This window comes from Globicephala melas, chromosome X (genome assembly GCF_963455315.2).
Source record: "Globicephala melas chromosome X, mGloMel1.2, whole genome shotgun sequence".
Taxonomy (NCBI): Eukaryota; Metazoa; Chordata; class Mammalia; order Artiodactyla; family Delphinidae; genus Globicephala; species Globicephala melas.
The window spans coordinates 15797216-15813230 of record NC_083335.1 but is presented as its reverse complement, the minus strand read 5'-3'; the positions used below and the strand labels follow the sequence as shown (position 1 = coordinate 15813230).

Here is a 16015-nt window from a genome sequence, read left to right as displayed (position 1 = left end):
AAGTATCTCACTCCTCAGTTTTTCTTTCCAGAATTTTGGCATGTCTGTTGTTTGCCATAAGCATCGGCAGCTTATTCACTTGCCTTTCAATGTTTCTGAGGAACGTCCTTCACATAGCTGCTTCTCCACTCTAAAAGAGCTTAGAGTTAAGACAACAGAAAAGCAAAAAATCCCCTTGCGTCAGTCCTTCAGAGAGCCTTCTAGACAAACACAATTCCTTGGGAGTAAGGTCTACTCTCCTCCCTCCTGAGCCAGGAACCCTCACTTGGAATGCACGCTGACATCGTCAAGACAGCTGCTCTACTAGGCAAGGGCTGGGGCAAGAATAACTTAAAATGCCAGCAAATTCTCCTGTCACATTTCATGGCTCTTCTTCAGACTTAACATTCGCTTGGTTGCTGTAAACCTCTGATGATCTTCCAGAGTTCCAATAAACTTGATTCCGATCATTGTTTTCCCGGTGTTTCCAGTGTTCCTGGAGGACCCTACCCAGAGTGCCCTACACCACGTTCACCAATATCACTAAGTTCTGTGAGTGACGTTTTGAAGTTTACATCCTTCTGCTAACATCTTAATTTAACAGTGTGGCGGCTTCCCTGGTGGTGCAGTGGTTGGGAATCCGCCTGCCAAGGCAGGGGACACGGGTTCGAGCCCTGGCCCAGGAAGATCCCACATGCCATAGAGCAACTAAGCCCGTGTGCCACTACTACTGAGCCTGCGCTCTAGAGCCCCTGAGCCACAACTACTGAAGCCCGCGCGCCTACAGCCCGTGCTCCACAACAAGAGAAGGCGCTGCAATGAAAGCCCGCGCACCGCAATGAAGGGTAGGCCCTGTTCGCGGCAACTACAGAAAGCCCGAGTGCAGCAACGGAGGACCCAACGCAGCCAAAAAATAAAGAAGTAAAGAAATAAAATAAATCTATTAATAAAAACAACAACAGTGTGCACTTTTTTTTTCTGAAAGGAATAACAAATCAGAAGAAACAGAAAACTAGAAATTTCTCTAGCATCAGGGACCTTGTGAAAAATCAATAAAATGATTTATTTTATATATGCAAGTCAAAATCTCTTTGTACACTTAAATTTTTGCAAATTAATACAAAGATAACAATACTGCCCCATATAAACCTTTGTATAAACATTAAAGGAAATATATGCATTATTTTGTCTTTTAGTGCTTCTGAAGCACAGAATGCACAAGTCCCCCTGAAGACTTTCTGTCGTCACATGCGAGAACAAATGTCAGGGGTTGAGGCAGCCTCAGGTGCACTTTGTAATGTCTCTAGACAAAATAGAACAGAGTTGGAGGTAGATTGGTGACTCCCCGTGACCCGCCCACGGAGAAATAACTTACCCAAATAGCAGCTTTCTTACTCTTTGATCCAAACTGTCCTGAATCTTGCATGGTTTTAAAGGCACAACTAGGAACGGTTGAAAACTTTGTTCAGCACACACAAGATTACCAGTTGGCCTCTGAACACCTATTCTTTCTAAAGGACATAGTAAGAGCACCAAGTAGTGCCCCACCTGCACGTAGCCCCTAGTCACTCTGGAAATGCCCAGGACGGCCAAGTTCAAGAGTGAACCCTTATCACATGTGGTAGGGGCGACAGGGTTTACTGATTTTAACCTGCTGGATTAATAACATCACCTTCCTCAATTGGGAAAAGTAACAACAAAATAACCAATTAATACTTTCAAAGAACACTCATAGGGCAAAAGCCAGCTTTTCCCGCCAGATAAACTGAAAACAAAAAGCTCCACTGCTTTTTCTTAGCCTCTGGAAGGCAGTTCCCTTGACTAAAACATCGTAGGATAATCAACAATATCCCATTCTATCCTACAGCACAGAACACTTATTCTTTTTTCCTCCTTGGTCATTGCGTTAACATCATGATCTGCTGTTGATGTGATTAACGTTGTTGGGAAGGTGATGGGATTCTATTTTTTCTAGTAGCTTCTCAAGGTACTGAATTAAGACTCGTCTTTTGAACCTAAAAAAGAAAAAGAAATTTTATTATCCAAAAGGTCCTTAAAGCATTTATGATGCGCGAGGCACTGTGTGGGGTACAAAGTTGGAATGGCCATTCACATGGGAAATAGAAAATGTATGTCCGTGTAAAGATAGGGCTTAGCTAATATCGAGATTACCAGCTGAGAGCCCAAGCCCACCTCAGACTGTGAGGAGTGCAAAAGGCTCCACAGACCTGGATGATTGAATTGGCCTCAGGTAGTATTGATCTAAACGCCTCTGCAGACAGTTGTAACTATGACTGAGGGCCAGGGCTTAGGAAAGCCAGGCAGGACTTCCCTGTTGGCCCTGTGGTTAAGAATCCATCTGCCAATGCAGGGGAAAACGGGTTTGAGCCCTGGTCCGGGAAGATCCCCCATGCCGCGGAGCAACTAAGCCCGCGTGCCACAACTAGTGAGCCCGCGTGCCACAACTACGGAAGCCCGCACGCCTAGAGCCCGTGCTCCGCAATGAGAGAAGCCACCGCAACGAGAAGCCCATGCACTGCAACAAAGAGTAGCCCCCGCTCGCCGCAACTTGAGAAAGCCCGTGCACAGCAATGAAGACCCAACGCAGCCAAAATTAAATTAATTAATTAATTAAAAAAAAAAAAAGAAAAGCAAGGCAGCACCAATCCCTCCGCCTGTCTTGCATTGGGCAGCCCTCCTGCTTCAAAAAACACAATGAAGAGTTCCTCTTTACACCCACCTTGCAGCTTCCTTGATGGTAAATTCAACGAATTGTTTCCTCACTGCAAGAGGTCCTTGCACTCCTTCAAGCAAAATGAAAATTCTTTCATACTCTGAAGATATTAAAAAAATTAGTATTTTTAAAAATATGGATGAAAAATAAAATTCAATCTTTACACATCATCAGTAATCATTCCTTGTGTGTGGAAAGTTAGGTATAGTTTGTATTTGAAACACTCAGATCAAGATATCCGCACATATCTGCTACGGAAACTCTAAACACTAATTAAATGTGGCCTGCTGAATAATGGCCCCCCAAGTTGTCCATGTCCTAATTCTGAGAACCTGTGAACATGTTACCTTATATGGCAAAAGAGACCTTACTTTGCAGATGTGATTAAGTTATGGCTCTTGAGATGGGGAGATTATCCATGTTTATACATGTTGCCCAACGTAACCACAAATATCCTTATAAAAGGGAGGCAGTAGAGCTGGTCAGAAAGAAAAGATGTAAGGGTGGGAGCAGAGGTTAGAGACGAGAGAAGGGGCTAAGTTGCTGGCCTGAAGATGGAGGAAGGGCCCACGAGCGAAGGAACACAGGCAGCCTGTAGAAGCTGGAAGAGGCAAGGAAACAGATTCTCCCTAGAGCCTGCAGAAGGAACCCTGGCCTGCCAACACCTTCTTGCTAGCCCAGTGAAAATCATTTCAGATCTGACTTCCACAACTCGAAGATAATACAGTTTTCAGCCACGAAGTTTGTGATAACTTGTTACAGCAGCAAAAGGAAACTATTACAGTAAGTAAGGGGAAAAAGAGAAAGAAAGGTGTATTGGGTCTTTTTTAGGTAAAGCCAGAGGAATCATTTTAAATTATGTGAAAACCCAATACTTCCCAAAAATGCACCTCAAGAGATACCTTGAATCTATTCTGAATCCTAAACGGAAAGGGACCTCCATTATATTATTGATAGATGGTCTTTCACTACTTACTTCGCCCAAATTTTCGAACTTCCTTCATTAACTGGTGTTTTATATCAGCATTGATTCCTTGTGCCATAGCAGGAGTTATTTGCGATGTATTTGGCCCAGTTTCCAAAGCAGATGTTACCGAGACTTTTCGATCATCTACAGAGACGCTGCAGTTCTTGGTTCCTCCTATGACTGCATTACTACCAGGATTGTGCATCAGGTCATCTTTCCTGAGACTAGTGAAATCATCAGACAGGCAATCCACTTGGTCGGGCAGGATACTATCTCCTGCCATATTCATAAGCTCTGGGGCAGCAGATTTTGACAAGAAGCCATCGGGTGAGATTTGACCATTTTCCATCTTCTCATGAACATCGTGAGTGACGGTAACATCTGGAAACCAAATTAACAAGTGGAGCTGTGACGTAGGTGCATTATGGCAACCCCACAGCGACCACCCGGTGCTCCTCAGTTTTGAGGAAATTGTTTCATAAAGCAAGAGGATGTACCAGATGGAGCCTGAGACCCCTCAAATTGGGCTCAGGAAGTAATATGACAAACGCACTTTCTTCTCTTCATGGCACCATGAACACATATGGAAACCACGTAAGACAGTACAACGAATAAAGAGGCTCAGGTCCCTGGTGCTGAGGGTTGAGCTGCAGCTCGTGCTTTACAAGCTGAAAAGCAGCAAGTCTCACTTGGTGGCATGATTCCTGTCCTTTACCTATGAAATGCCATGCTCTACCGAGCTTGACATCAGATTACATGCCACCCCCCGCCAAACTCCCGCCTCTCTCCCTCCAAAGTTCTGAGGAAACACAGGTGGTGGCCACTAGACCTGAAGGCTCTGTATGGCCCCCGTCACCCCACCCCAAATCCCTGTCAGTATAAGATCTTCCTCATGCATCTTTTCTCTCTCAGAAACCTGAGTTTCTTTTTACTCCAGGTCTGACACCTCTTCTCCATTGACTCGTCCTGCTCTGTGCCGGGTGCCGTGCCAGGAGCCGGGGAGCGGCAGCCAACAGGACAGACGCCAACAATCCCCGCCCTTATGGAGCTTCCATGCTCATGGGGACGCCAGGCAGTAAGTGTACAACGATCCAACAGAATTATTACGGTTGGAATTCGTGTTAGGGAAGAGGCAAGCAGGGATGGGACAGAGAGCAGGAGGGGAGCCCCAGCGGACCACGTGGTCGGGAAGGCCCTCCTGAGGAGGTGTCCTTTGGGCAGAGCCTGGAGGAGGAGAGAGAGCCGGCCTGTGCACGTGCAGAGGAAGAGCTCCAGGCTGCGGCAAGGGCACGTGCAGAGCCCCGGGGAGGGGACTGGCCAGGGAGCACAGAGCAAAGGATAGAGGCAGAGAGAGCAAGGAGGAGACGACAGGCCACGTGTTAGGAGAGGATGGCGGGGCCAGGTCGTGCACAGCTGGGAGACCAGGGTCGGGAGCTCAGATTGTGTTCTGAGTGCCTAGGAAAGGTGATGATGGGTCTTCAGCATGGATGTGGCATGATCTCATTTCTGTGTTGGCGTGATTACTTTGTCTGCAGGGCAGGAAGTGACTTAGATGTGCAGAAGAGGGGAAGTAGGGAAATCAGATAAGAAGCTATTGGAGTAGCTTGGTGACATGAGGGCAGCCCAGATCAGAAAAGTGGAGAGAAAGGGTGGGATGTGGGATTTGTATTGGGCACCATCCAGTGGAATGGAGGAGGCTGGTTCAGACTGCACTGGGCTGGAGCATAGAGAGGAATTGGGGACACAGAGCACACATGCAGACCCATCCCTCATTGAGCCCATTTGCTCCTATTGACTCAGCAACTCCAAATGGCTGCACATCCTTCCGCCTTGCCCTGGCAAAGCAAACAGGCGTATCTCTTGCCATTTCTCCAACTTGTGTTAATTACTATGAAAGTAAGGATCTTCCTCCCCTCATACATATTGAGATCCTTGAAACACAGTCTCCACTCCCCACGGGGCCCTTGGTACCTACCACATAGATGGTTTAATAACGGTTTACTTAACGAACAAAAACTGAATACAAAAGAAATGAATACAAAGGAAAAGAAAATTGTTTAGTGTCTTAGTCCTCTAGGGGCCATAAGGAAATCACAACCACTACTCTATACCTGTATGTACAAGGGTGGGTTTTATGAGGTTTGGATAAGATGGGAACCACGAGGCTGAGGGTGGTCCCTTTCCGCCCACGTGGTTAGTTACAGTAGGTGGTGTTTGTGGTTTCCTCAACAGCAGGGACATACTCCGCCTTCTCTTAGATGACAGAGGACTGCTGGGTTCTCCAGGACGTTTCACTTTGTTTTGTGGCCCTGTTACAAACTCATCTGCTTCATCAATCATCATTCCCTAGAAAACATCAATGAACATATTCCATTAAAGACAACACTGCACGAACTCTTCACATGCATATACAATCATACGCTACATCAGCAATATAGATCTTAATCATCGGCCAAAGATTTGCCATACCCCACAGAGACTGTTCTCAGAAAACGCTACTCAATTTCAATCTAGTCTAAGTGGAATGAGGAGGAAACTTGTTGTAAGGTCAAACATAACACAATCATGATTAACCAGAAAGCTTGGGGAATGAGCAACGCGATGAGAGTTCCAAAGTGGGAATAAACCCACAGTGACCTTTCTGAAGAAGATACAAACCATTCTGCATCAACCCTTGGTAAGGGAATTCATTCCCTTTTGTGTGCTTTAAACCCATCCTTAAGAAATATTGATAGTCACTGTATAGAATGCTGCATGAAAATGGTGATGGGCAGGTAGATGGAAAATGTCATTCCCCCAACAGCAATCTCACAGAGATTCAAATATGTCCACCTTGGTGCTGGACAGAAATGAGGGAGGGGGCTTTTCACCCTTGGGACTAGATAAAGGATGAGAGCCAGCAGTATAGAAGGTTAACTAAAAGCTGTTCTCATCCAAGGATAATCCAAGAATGCGCACTCCCATTATTTGAATAAAATCATAATAAATGACTTTTCCAAAGCATTTCCCAAAGCAAAACAGTACATAAAGGGGAAAACATAGTCACTGAGCATGTACCACGTGTCAGGTAATGTTCTAAATGGCGTACAGGTACTAAGTCAATACTCCACAGAGCTCTATTAGTTAGGTGTCATAGTTATCTCCAGTGCCACAAACCAAGGAAACCAAGACACAGAAAGATTAAGAAAAACTCCAGTTAATTGAAGATTCAGGTGAAGCAGAATACCTTTCAGTCTACTTTTGCTACAGAAGACATTATTTCACGGTCTGCACGTTTATAACAATGGTCTCCTCTATGAATGCAGATATAATCTCCATTTGTCTTCATGCTTCTATGGTCAAGTCAGTATATCTCTCACTTATACACACAGAGATACACACACACACGCACGCATGCACACACACACATCTCACATGTATATCTCACGCACACATCTCACATGTAGAACAAGCCAATAAGGCAACACCACTTAGTACTTCATATTTCAAGAGGAATACTTTTATAACTGTCTAGATACAGCACTAGAGAGCTGAATAATGTAAACAGAGGAAATAAACAGTGATCTCAATATTAAAGGAATTAGTGTGTGGAGGTGGGAACAAATACAGACTCTGGAGCTGGAAAGACGGGGGTTCAAATCCTGGCTCTTATCAGTTGTGTCACTCGGGGTGAACCATTTGACCACTATGAGCTGTGATTTCATATTATAGGGCAGACTAGTACTCATCTGCAGCTGTGAGCATTCAATGTTATCATTTAAAATAGCGCCTACTATGTACAGCAGTAAATGGCAGCTATCACTTTGTTTAACCAACACACTCTTGCATAAGGAGGCTCCCACTTTCCATTCACAAAGAGCCCTGGAGGCATATTTTATCTCTTAAACAAACAGAAGGAGAACCTCTGAGTTACGTACACGTTGCCAAGAAGAAAGGAATTATTGCAAGAATATCACGATCTAGGCAGACATAGAAATAGGTATCCCACCTTCTTATCTTGCTTAAATGGATTGCCAAAAGTATGTAGTCTTTTTGGTTGATCTGGATCAATCTCTCGAAGTGGAGAAGCCAGTGTCTTTAGATATTCTTGATAGTTACCCATTTGTGCGACTGGAACACTATGAAGGGAATCTGCAAAATCACCGGAAAAGCAACAGATACTATACAGCAGAAGTGTGTGGTCCTTTTGAGAGGACATGATCACAGTCTGATTTAGCATTGTGTATCTTGGCAACCGACAGTCTAAAATCTCGAATCTAGCAGCCTGGATCTAAAATCATCTCTCTTCATCCCACTCATCACTCAGTCTACCATCACTACGGCCTACAAGCTCAAATCCCTAGGGCAAGAACAACTCCCTCACTCTTCATACCAAGTTTGAGAATGGGCTGACATTCCCTATACCACCATCCCAACTCAAACCCCCATATTTTGTGTTTTCAAGAGCCTAGGCTCAGGGCTTCCCTGGTGGCACAGTGGTTAAGAATCCACCTGCCAACGCGGGGGACATGGGTTCAAGCCCTGGTCCGGGAAGATCCCACATGCCGCGGAGCAGCTAAGCTCGTGCACAACTACTGAAGCCTGCACTCTAGAGCCCGCGCTCCGCAACCAGAGAAGCCACCGCCATGAGAAGCCGGCGCACCACAACGAAGAGTAGCCCCTGCTCGCCGCAACTAGAGAAAGCCCGCACACAGCAACGAAGACCCAACACAGCCAGAAATGAAATAAATTTTAAAAATAAATTTATTTTAAAAAAAAGGAGCCTAGGCTCCATGGTTTTCTCTTATCATCCAGAGAATCTTGGTTAGCGGGCCTCACCCTCTTGGAAAATTTGATTAGATCTACAGGCTCTCTTCCTAGAAAAGTCCCCCCTGCCAAAAAAACAAAAACAAAACCAAAATGGCGTATAATTTCAGGAGGTTGGCCAGGCTAAGATTTGCACATTTTAATGGACAAATGACCCTGCTTAAATCGAGCAAAATGGAGTAAAGGGGAATTACACACCATCACCAATTATCCTAGACAATATCAGGTTCATTCTTTTCCTGTAAATGAGGAATTTGCATTGAATTCATCACAGTAGGCTGGGCGGTATAGCTTCGGGGCATGCAATTTCCGGAATCTGATAGACCTAGGTTCTGCCACTTTCCAACTCACTAAACCTGGGCAAACTACTAAAATGCTCACTCTCAGTTCCAATGTCCATAAAAATGGGCATAAAAACAGCATCTATCTCATGGGGTTGCTTTGAGACTTACAAGAGCTACAACGTGTAGTATAATATATGCACTGATTAATGCACACTTCCCTTTAAACCCGAGAACAATAAACTTGTGCCTGGGTAGCTGAAGGGATTCAGGAAAAGAGGCATTATAAATATTAAAGTATTACAAAATAACTTACTCGTTATGCAATAAACATCTTCGTGAGAGTCATACTTGACATTTTCCTAATCAACAAAAAGTACTTCTTTGTTCACTTACCTTCATCTTGTCCAACAATAAACTTGTGTGTTTTCAGCAGATTGGATCGCATTCTGGTTAACTGGTCTAAAAGACCTCTACGTGGAATATCATAAGCATTTCTATACGTCTGAGGTTTCAAATCCTATTTGAAATGAAACAATTTCAGTTACTCCTGAGGCTTTTAATATAGAAATATAATTCCTAATCCTCTTAAAATCTTAGTGAAGAGAGGGATATTCATTACAACTAACTACAGTAGAATTTTGCCAGTGGAAAATTTGCCTTCGCTGGCTCTGTTCTGAATTCTAATACACCCACAGAGCATTAAAGCCACTGGGAATATCCTTTTTCAATATGTCATTTAAAACATCAAATCCTGAGATTTGTGCCGGGGGAAGCCTTGCAGGCCCACTGTTTGTAATCTAGATGTAGCCCGCCGGCAGCCACGGAGGTGAGCTGCTGGGATGTCCATCCGGGAAGCAGTGGCTGATCCTACAAGGGCTGCAGTGATCTGAGCACCTCCAGCCCCAGTACCTTTGGGATCTGGGGCAGCACTGGAGCCCAGGCTGTGCTCTTCCCCAGGCTGCCCCCAGCCAGTGATGGAGGATGATGGGGGATGTTAGGGCCTGGCCAGTTCTGCCCAATGTGGAGCTCCTCTATGGGAAATCGTGGTGCCAGGCTTCCCTTCTGGGCTGGTTAAGATTTTCTACAAGCTATACTGATGTCTGAGGCTCTTCATACCCATTCCTCCTTCCTTCCCCCACCCTCTCACAAGTGTTAGTTCAGCAGCGTAATCTGACGGTTAGCAGACATTTGGTCCTGTCCAAAATGTCTGTACAACATTTGGTCCACGCCAGAGGTCCTTGATAATTGGTCACACTTGGTTCTGTCCAAAATGTCCATGGAGACATGTGGTCCACACCAAAGGGTCCTTGATATTTGGTTCTGTCCAAAACCATTTGGCATGAACCAAATATGCTCATGGATATGTTTTGGATCGAACCAGATTTCAAGGACCTTTTGGTGTGGACCAAATGTCTTATGGACATTTTGTTTAGGACCAAATGTTCTGCAAGGGATCTGAAAGCTCTCTCTGCTTACTCGTGTTCCTTCTCCCCTTTATCTTTCACAGACCTTACCACCCCCCACCCCAAACAATCTATTTATGTCACAGTTTACCTTGTTTAAGAGCCCTACTTGGAAGCCGGCAAATTCTTTGGTATTCAATTCTGCCAGTCTCGGTGCTGTTTCTCCTATGATTTCTTTCAATAGTTTTCTAAAATTTTTATTGTGAGTCAAGGACACGCCACCTCCAGAATGATTTTTCACTTTGATTCCAATTTCCTGGGGAGGTTTCTTCCCCACTGATGCTAGTATTCGTTCTGACTCTAGTTTGGTCTAAAATGAAAGTACATAGTACGTTATGAAAAGATCTATATTATCACTATTGTTTTTACTACTTAAGAAAGATAATACTTTAAGAACCCCATTGAACAAATTTCAATCGCAAATCACAGAAAAACGGATAATTAAACATTTTCCTGTGCTTCTCTGTACTACCACAGCAAACAGAGAGAGGGGGCTAGAAAGACAAATAATACACTTTTTTTTTCTCTTGTCTAGTGTCAAAATTATGATTGAATCATGGAGAGAATGAAAACCATGGGTAAGAATTACATCTAAAATCACATTTTGCTACTGTAAAATCTAGTCTAAGTGAACATATTCATTTCGGACCCAGACATAAAGGGTAAAACTCTGTATTTATAGAAGTACACTAGTACTAAAATTCAGATTACATAGATTGCATTATATCTGAAAAAAACTTATAGTGTTTAGTTCTAATATCAGACCACCCCCCCAAAAGTAATGCTTAACAAATATTACCACGTAAATAATTTGTAATATGTACTCAGTAAGTTTCTTACTAACTCACAAGAAAAAAAATCCTCTTAATAGACACTATTATACCATATTGATAAATATTGCTTGAGAATGTATTGTAGCAATATATTTGGGCATATTTCGTGATTTACATACATCTGAGATGGTTCAAAGAACACTGGTGACATAGAGTTATTAAATTAGTAATTAGAGCTAGTATAAATTAGTAACGATCTTTTCTTTTTCTCTAAAAGGTGGAATTCCACCAATGTCCAGTAAGCCCAAATTAATTTTGAATTTCTTGTGGCTTGGTCAGAGATACTCATAAATTTTCCCTAATTATTGGAATTAAGTATGTTTATTATCTTTTTAAAAACTTAGTCATGAAATAAGGGATAAGAGCAAATGAAGGGTCTGTTTCCACAAACTGGTCCTGAAAGGTCATTGATAAAACTGTACAAGCAACGTGTCCCAGAAAGCCCCAGAACTTGCATGAGTTTCAACTCTGTTCACTATTCTTCCTTCTGGCCATACCCTGCTGACACAGCCTTAAAGGCCTAAGGTAAACATCAAATAAAAAAATATAAATCAATAGATCAATAAATAAATAAATAACCAAAACAAAACATTTAACAACAACAACAAAAATCTATTAGCAGAGAGGGAAAGGGGTTAAGGGGACACTTGATAGATCAGAAATCTGGGTTTGCCTTTACTTTCTTTTGCATTTATGAGCACAGTGGTCTGGTAGGAGCTGGTAAACTCCAGACTATACTTAAGTTTTTGCCAGTTCCTAGCAAGGTGTGTCAGCATCCCAAATTGTGGAGTCATTTTGGTTCTTTGGTGTCAGAAATCTGACAGTTATTTGCTCTGACACTTATTTGCTCTGTTTTCTAAAGGCCCAACTTTGAAACATATCCAACTTGAAGCATTATTGTCACTGCAAATGCTACTACTATTCCCTACCTGGGAATACATTTGTGCACAAGAAGAAAGTAAAGCTGCTGCATTAATTTGTCATGTAACATAACACATTTGTATGGCAGTAAAGCTCTAACTCAGTAGTTCTCAAACATTTCCACCCTGCAAGAATGGGCTAGGTAGAGGTGAGAAGTACGATAAGTAGGGGTGAGTGGAGGATGAGGTACTAATAGAGAGGGGCAGGCAAGGGACAAGGTGAATAATGCAAATGAGGTGGGGGAACAGATGGAGGGCCTGTCACCCTCCAGTGCGAGGAACACTGGTCTCATCTCCCCCTCTCCAAGAAAAAGCATACTGATATTTATTGCCTAAAAACGCATTTCAGGCAAGTCATTAATCACACCATGCCTCAGTGTGCTGACCTAAAAAGGGGGGTGCTCTAGCCCAACGTGATTTGAGGAGAAACTAGGTTGAGGATAGACAAAATGTGACCCATGGATAATTCTATTAAGCCTCTGCCCCTCCTAGGCCACAAAATATCAACCAGCTTGTGGGTAGAACAAACTGGCAAGCGAAAGGAGAAATGGCACAGCATCAAATGATACTGACAGACCCTTAACTGCAGTTTAATGGTGAAGCTAGAAGCCATAGAGAATCACATTATTACTAATCCATAAAGTGTAGAAATATATACACATTTAATTTGAAAATTACAGTTATACTAAAGAATAAGGAAATGCACTTCTGAGGGCAAAGGATTTTTGTTTGTTTGTTTTTACCAATACTACCTGTTGGCTGAGTTTTTTAAGGTAAGAGATAACACTGTAACTAAGTCCACAATCTAAATTATCTGATATCAGATTTGGAGCTCCCATCATCCTTAGTGCTTTCTTTAATGGCTATAAGGAAACAAAATACACAACAGTAAGAATAGAATAAATCTTAAAATACTCAAACTTCAGTTATAAGGGGCAAAGGGACATGATTCATTTCTTAGAAGTCAAGGTGCTGCACATAAAACCAAACATGGAACATTAAAAAGTGGCAATGAAAATAGCAGAAAAGTAAAGAGCAGAAAGTAAAAAAATCAGAAGAGAGTGGGATAAGAAGAGCAAGTAACAGCAAATTCAAACAGGTAAATTGCTTTCAGTCTTAATTCCCAAGTCATAAAATCATTTCACATTGCATTTTATTGTGCACCCCATTCCTGCCATGGTAAATACTAACACACCCCAATTTCTCCTCCCAGTGACACCAATGGTACCACTTAAGGTTCTGCCTTTTCACCTCTAGAAACTTGGCTTAAAGTTTACCACATCTACCTCTGAAATGATTTTGATAATCTTGATTTAGTTTATATGACTCGTTCAAAATAATTATGAATATTTTTCTCAAATTGTAAAAATCCAAATGACACCAAGTGATTTTTTACTCTTTTTGGATTCCCTCTAACCAGTGCCCCTACTTCATGCTGTGTCTAGGACACATTTAACAAGCCATAAGTAAATATAATGTCTGAGGTTGTTTGTGTTTTTTTCAGAGGAAAACCCAATAGTGCGAATTTCTAGAGTTAAAAAGGGAAGTTGATATAATACATAAATCCAGTCCTATTTTTCTTAAATTCCAAAATTATAATTTCACAAGGTTAGTTTTTATAAGAGAAACATAGATGTGTTTTATAACAATAACCATGGCAGTTAAAGGAAATAAAATAAGCAGACCTCTTTTGTGCCGCCATGACATCTCCAAGCTCTTACACATAATTTGAGAAGACAATGGCGACCCAAATTTACAAATTAAAAATAAAACTATCTTATTTCAGGGGTGAAGTTTTTGATTGATTGGATAGAGTTAATACATACTAATAAGTAGTATGGAGGCAGAGTTTTTAAGTAGCTGTCAAAAGCCTGTCGCCACTTCACATTTGGCTTAAGCTTGTGAACTTTAAACAAGTCATCTGCAAGAGAAAATCCAAGAAAATATTATACTATTCCAGTCCTAAATCCCAAGATCTAAATCAAGCAACCCACATCTATTATATAATTTCCTAGAAATTTCCAGTTTCAATTACATTAGATGAACATTTCATTGGAGTTTATTTGATTATCTTTTTATGGTACTATGTACCAAAAAATTATATATAGCCGTTTTCTAGAAAATGAAATAAATTCTCAGGTTACATATTCATCTTCCATCTGTGAAGCTACATAAAATATAATATTAAAACACGGACTCTGATCTATGTGAAATATTATCTTACATATTGGTAACTCTAGTGTAGTAATTTTCACCTGAGAAGGAATCCATGGTCACTGGTGGATGGAATATTTCTTTTATTTAAATAGAGAATGTTAAAACAACAAGAACAACAACAACAAAACGAACTCATAGATACAGAGAACAGATTGGTGGTTGCTGGGGTGGGGGGATGGGTGAAATGGGTGAAGGGGGTCAAATGGTACAGACTTCCAGTTATAACATAAATAAGTCATGGGGATGTAATGTACAGCGTGATGATTACAGTTAACTACGCTGTAGTGCATATTTGAAAGCTGTGAAGAGAGTAGATCTTAATATTTCTCATCACAAGGAAAGAATTGGAACTATGTGTGGTGATGGATGTTAACTAGATTTATCGTGGTGATCATTTTGCAATACATACAAATATCGAATCATTATGTTGCACATCTGAGACTAATAGAATATGTCAATTATACCTCAATAATTTCTGGGCAATGATGGCACGCTCTAAATTACGTTTTGGATTCTCCTTAATCAGTGTATATTTTGTTTATCCATATTTCCCCCCTCTTCATTTCCTTGATTTCAGTGGTCAGGCATTTTGAGCCAAACTTTGGGTCTCTCAAACATTAGTTAACAATTGGCTGATGGCACTAGTAAAAGCAAGTAGAGATGTATGTTGAAGTTGAAAATTCTGTACAACTAAGTATGGTTCTTGAATATAGTGTATTATTAATATAACTAAAGACATTTTCCTTAAAAAAGCAGATATCCCCTATATTTTTGCACTCAAATTTAATTATTTAAATAATCCAAATGCATTGTATACACTACATGGAAAATTACCAAAATATCTCATTATTTCCTTCCAAGGATAAGAAATTTTTTAATATAATAATTCAAAATTGATATCCCCAGACATCAACCAACATGAACCTGCCACACTTACTATAAATATCAAAGATATTATAAATTCACTCTCTATATTGTTTCTTCATGTTTTACTGGCTTTTATCCAAAAAACAAATGCTTTCCTTCCAGGAACAAAACCATCCCTATGCCATATGCACAATTTCTCTACAAATAGTGCTATTCTTTGAATTTCTGAATTTATTTGGTTAAGAAAAGCAACTACATATTTTCTTCCTTTTACTACTATAATAAATTATTCACTCCTGCTGAAACTAATTTAAATGAATTTACAAAGTCATATAATGTAGGTCTTTTGTTCTTTTGGTACAGGGTAGAAAGAACAAAGGAAAAAAGATCTGAAGAGATTTCTGGCTCATTGTAACATGCAGGTCCTTTAAAGACCATTCATACCTTGACAGAAAGGAACGGGAGACTGTAGAAATATCCTGTTATACCATGTCTTTGTGTGAAGTCTGTAGGGAATTAGGCAGATTTTGGAAACTAACTGACAAATGTAAATACCACAAGACTGAAGAGACATTTAGATATAAATAGATTAGACAATGAGAGTCAATAATAGTCTTAATATTTCTAACAATGCCAATTGCAATGATTCCACCCAGGAGCCAATTTAGTCTAATTACTTCTTGTCGGATTTATTTTTTAATGGGGGCAAGAGGAAAAAAGAAAATCTTCCACAGACTAATCAAGGGTAGAGAGCAGTTAGGGTGACACGGCTTTAGTCACTATCTTTGTAGCTCAGAAAATGATTTCCATGGTATTAGATTTCCATTCACATGCAGTCTCCGGGATGGTACAGTAAAAATATCATAAACAATCAGCTCATCCACATTTGAAAGATGAGAGTGTGGAACGAGAGTAAAATGACACTGCCAACACCTCAGAAACTAC

The 16015-nt window shown here is 41.2% G+C and overlaps 1 protein-coding gene across 6 annotated transcripts in view; it reads right to left on the bottom strand.

Moving 5' to 3' along the window:
- Window positions 1–1018: 1018 nt before the first annotated feature.
- Window positions 1019–16015, bottom strand: part of INTS6L (integrator complex subunit 6 like) — a 49553-nt gene continuing 34556 nt past the window's right edge. For 2 of the 6 annotated variants that reach the window (XM_060292629.1, XM_060292631.1), the window contains 9 exons: window positions 13813–13907; window positions 12739–12849; window positions 10325–10543; window positions 9164–9287; window positions 7669–7811; window positions 5792–6026; window positions 3690–4061; window positions 2720–2813; window positions 1019–1994 (listed from right to left, as the gene is read on the bottom strand). In XM_060292629.1, the coding sequence (XP_060148612.1) occupies window positions 1892–1994; window positions 2720–2813; window positions 3690–4061; window positions 5792–6026; window positions 7669–7811; window positions 9164–9287; window positions 10325–10543; window positions 12739–12849; window positions 13813–13907 (1496 nt within the window). In that variant the 3' untranslated portion in view covers window positions 1019–1891. The remainder of the gene's footprint in view (window positions 1995–2719; window positions 2814–3689; window positions 4062–5791; window positions 6027–7668; window positions 7812–9163; window positions 9288–10324; window positions 10544–12738; window positions 12850–13812; window positions 13908–16015) is intronic. The other 4 variants (XM_060292630.1, XM_060292633.1, XM_060292632.1 and 1 more) reach the window with 4 other exon arrangements.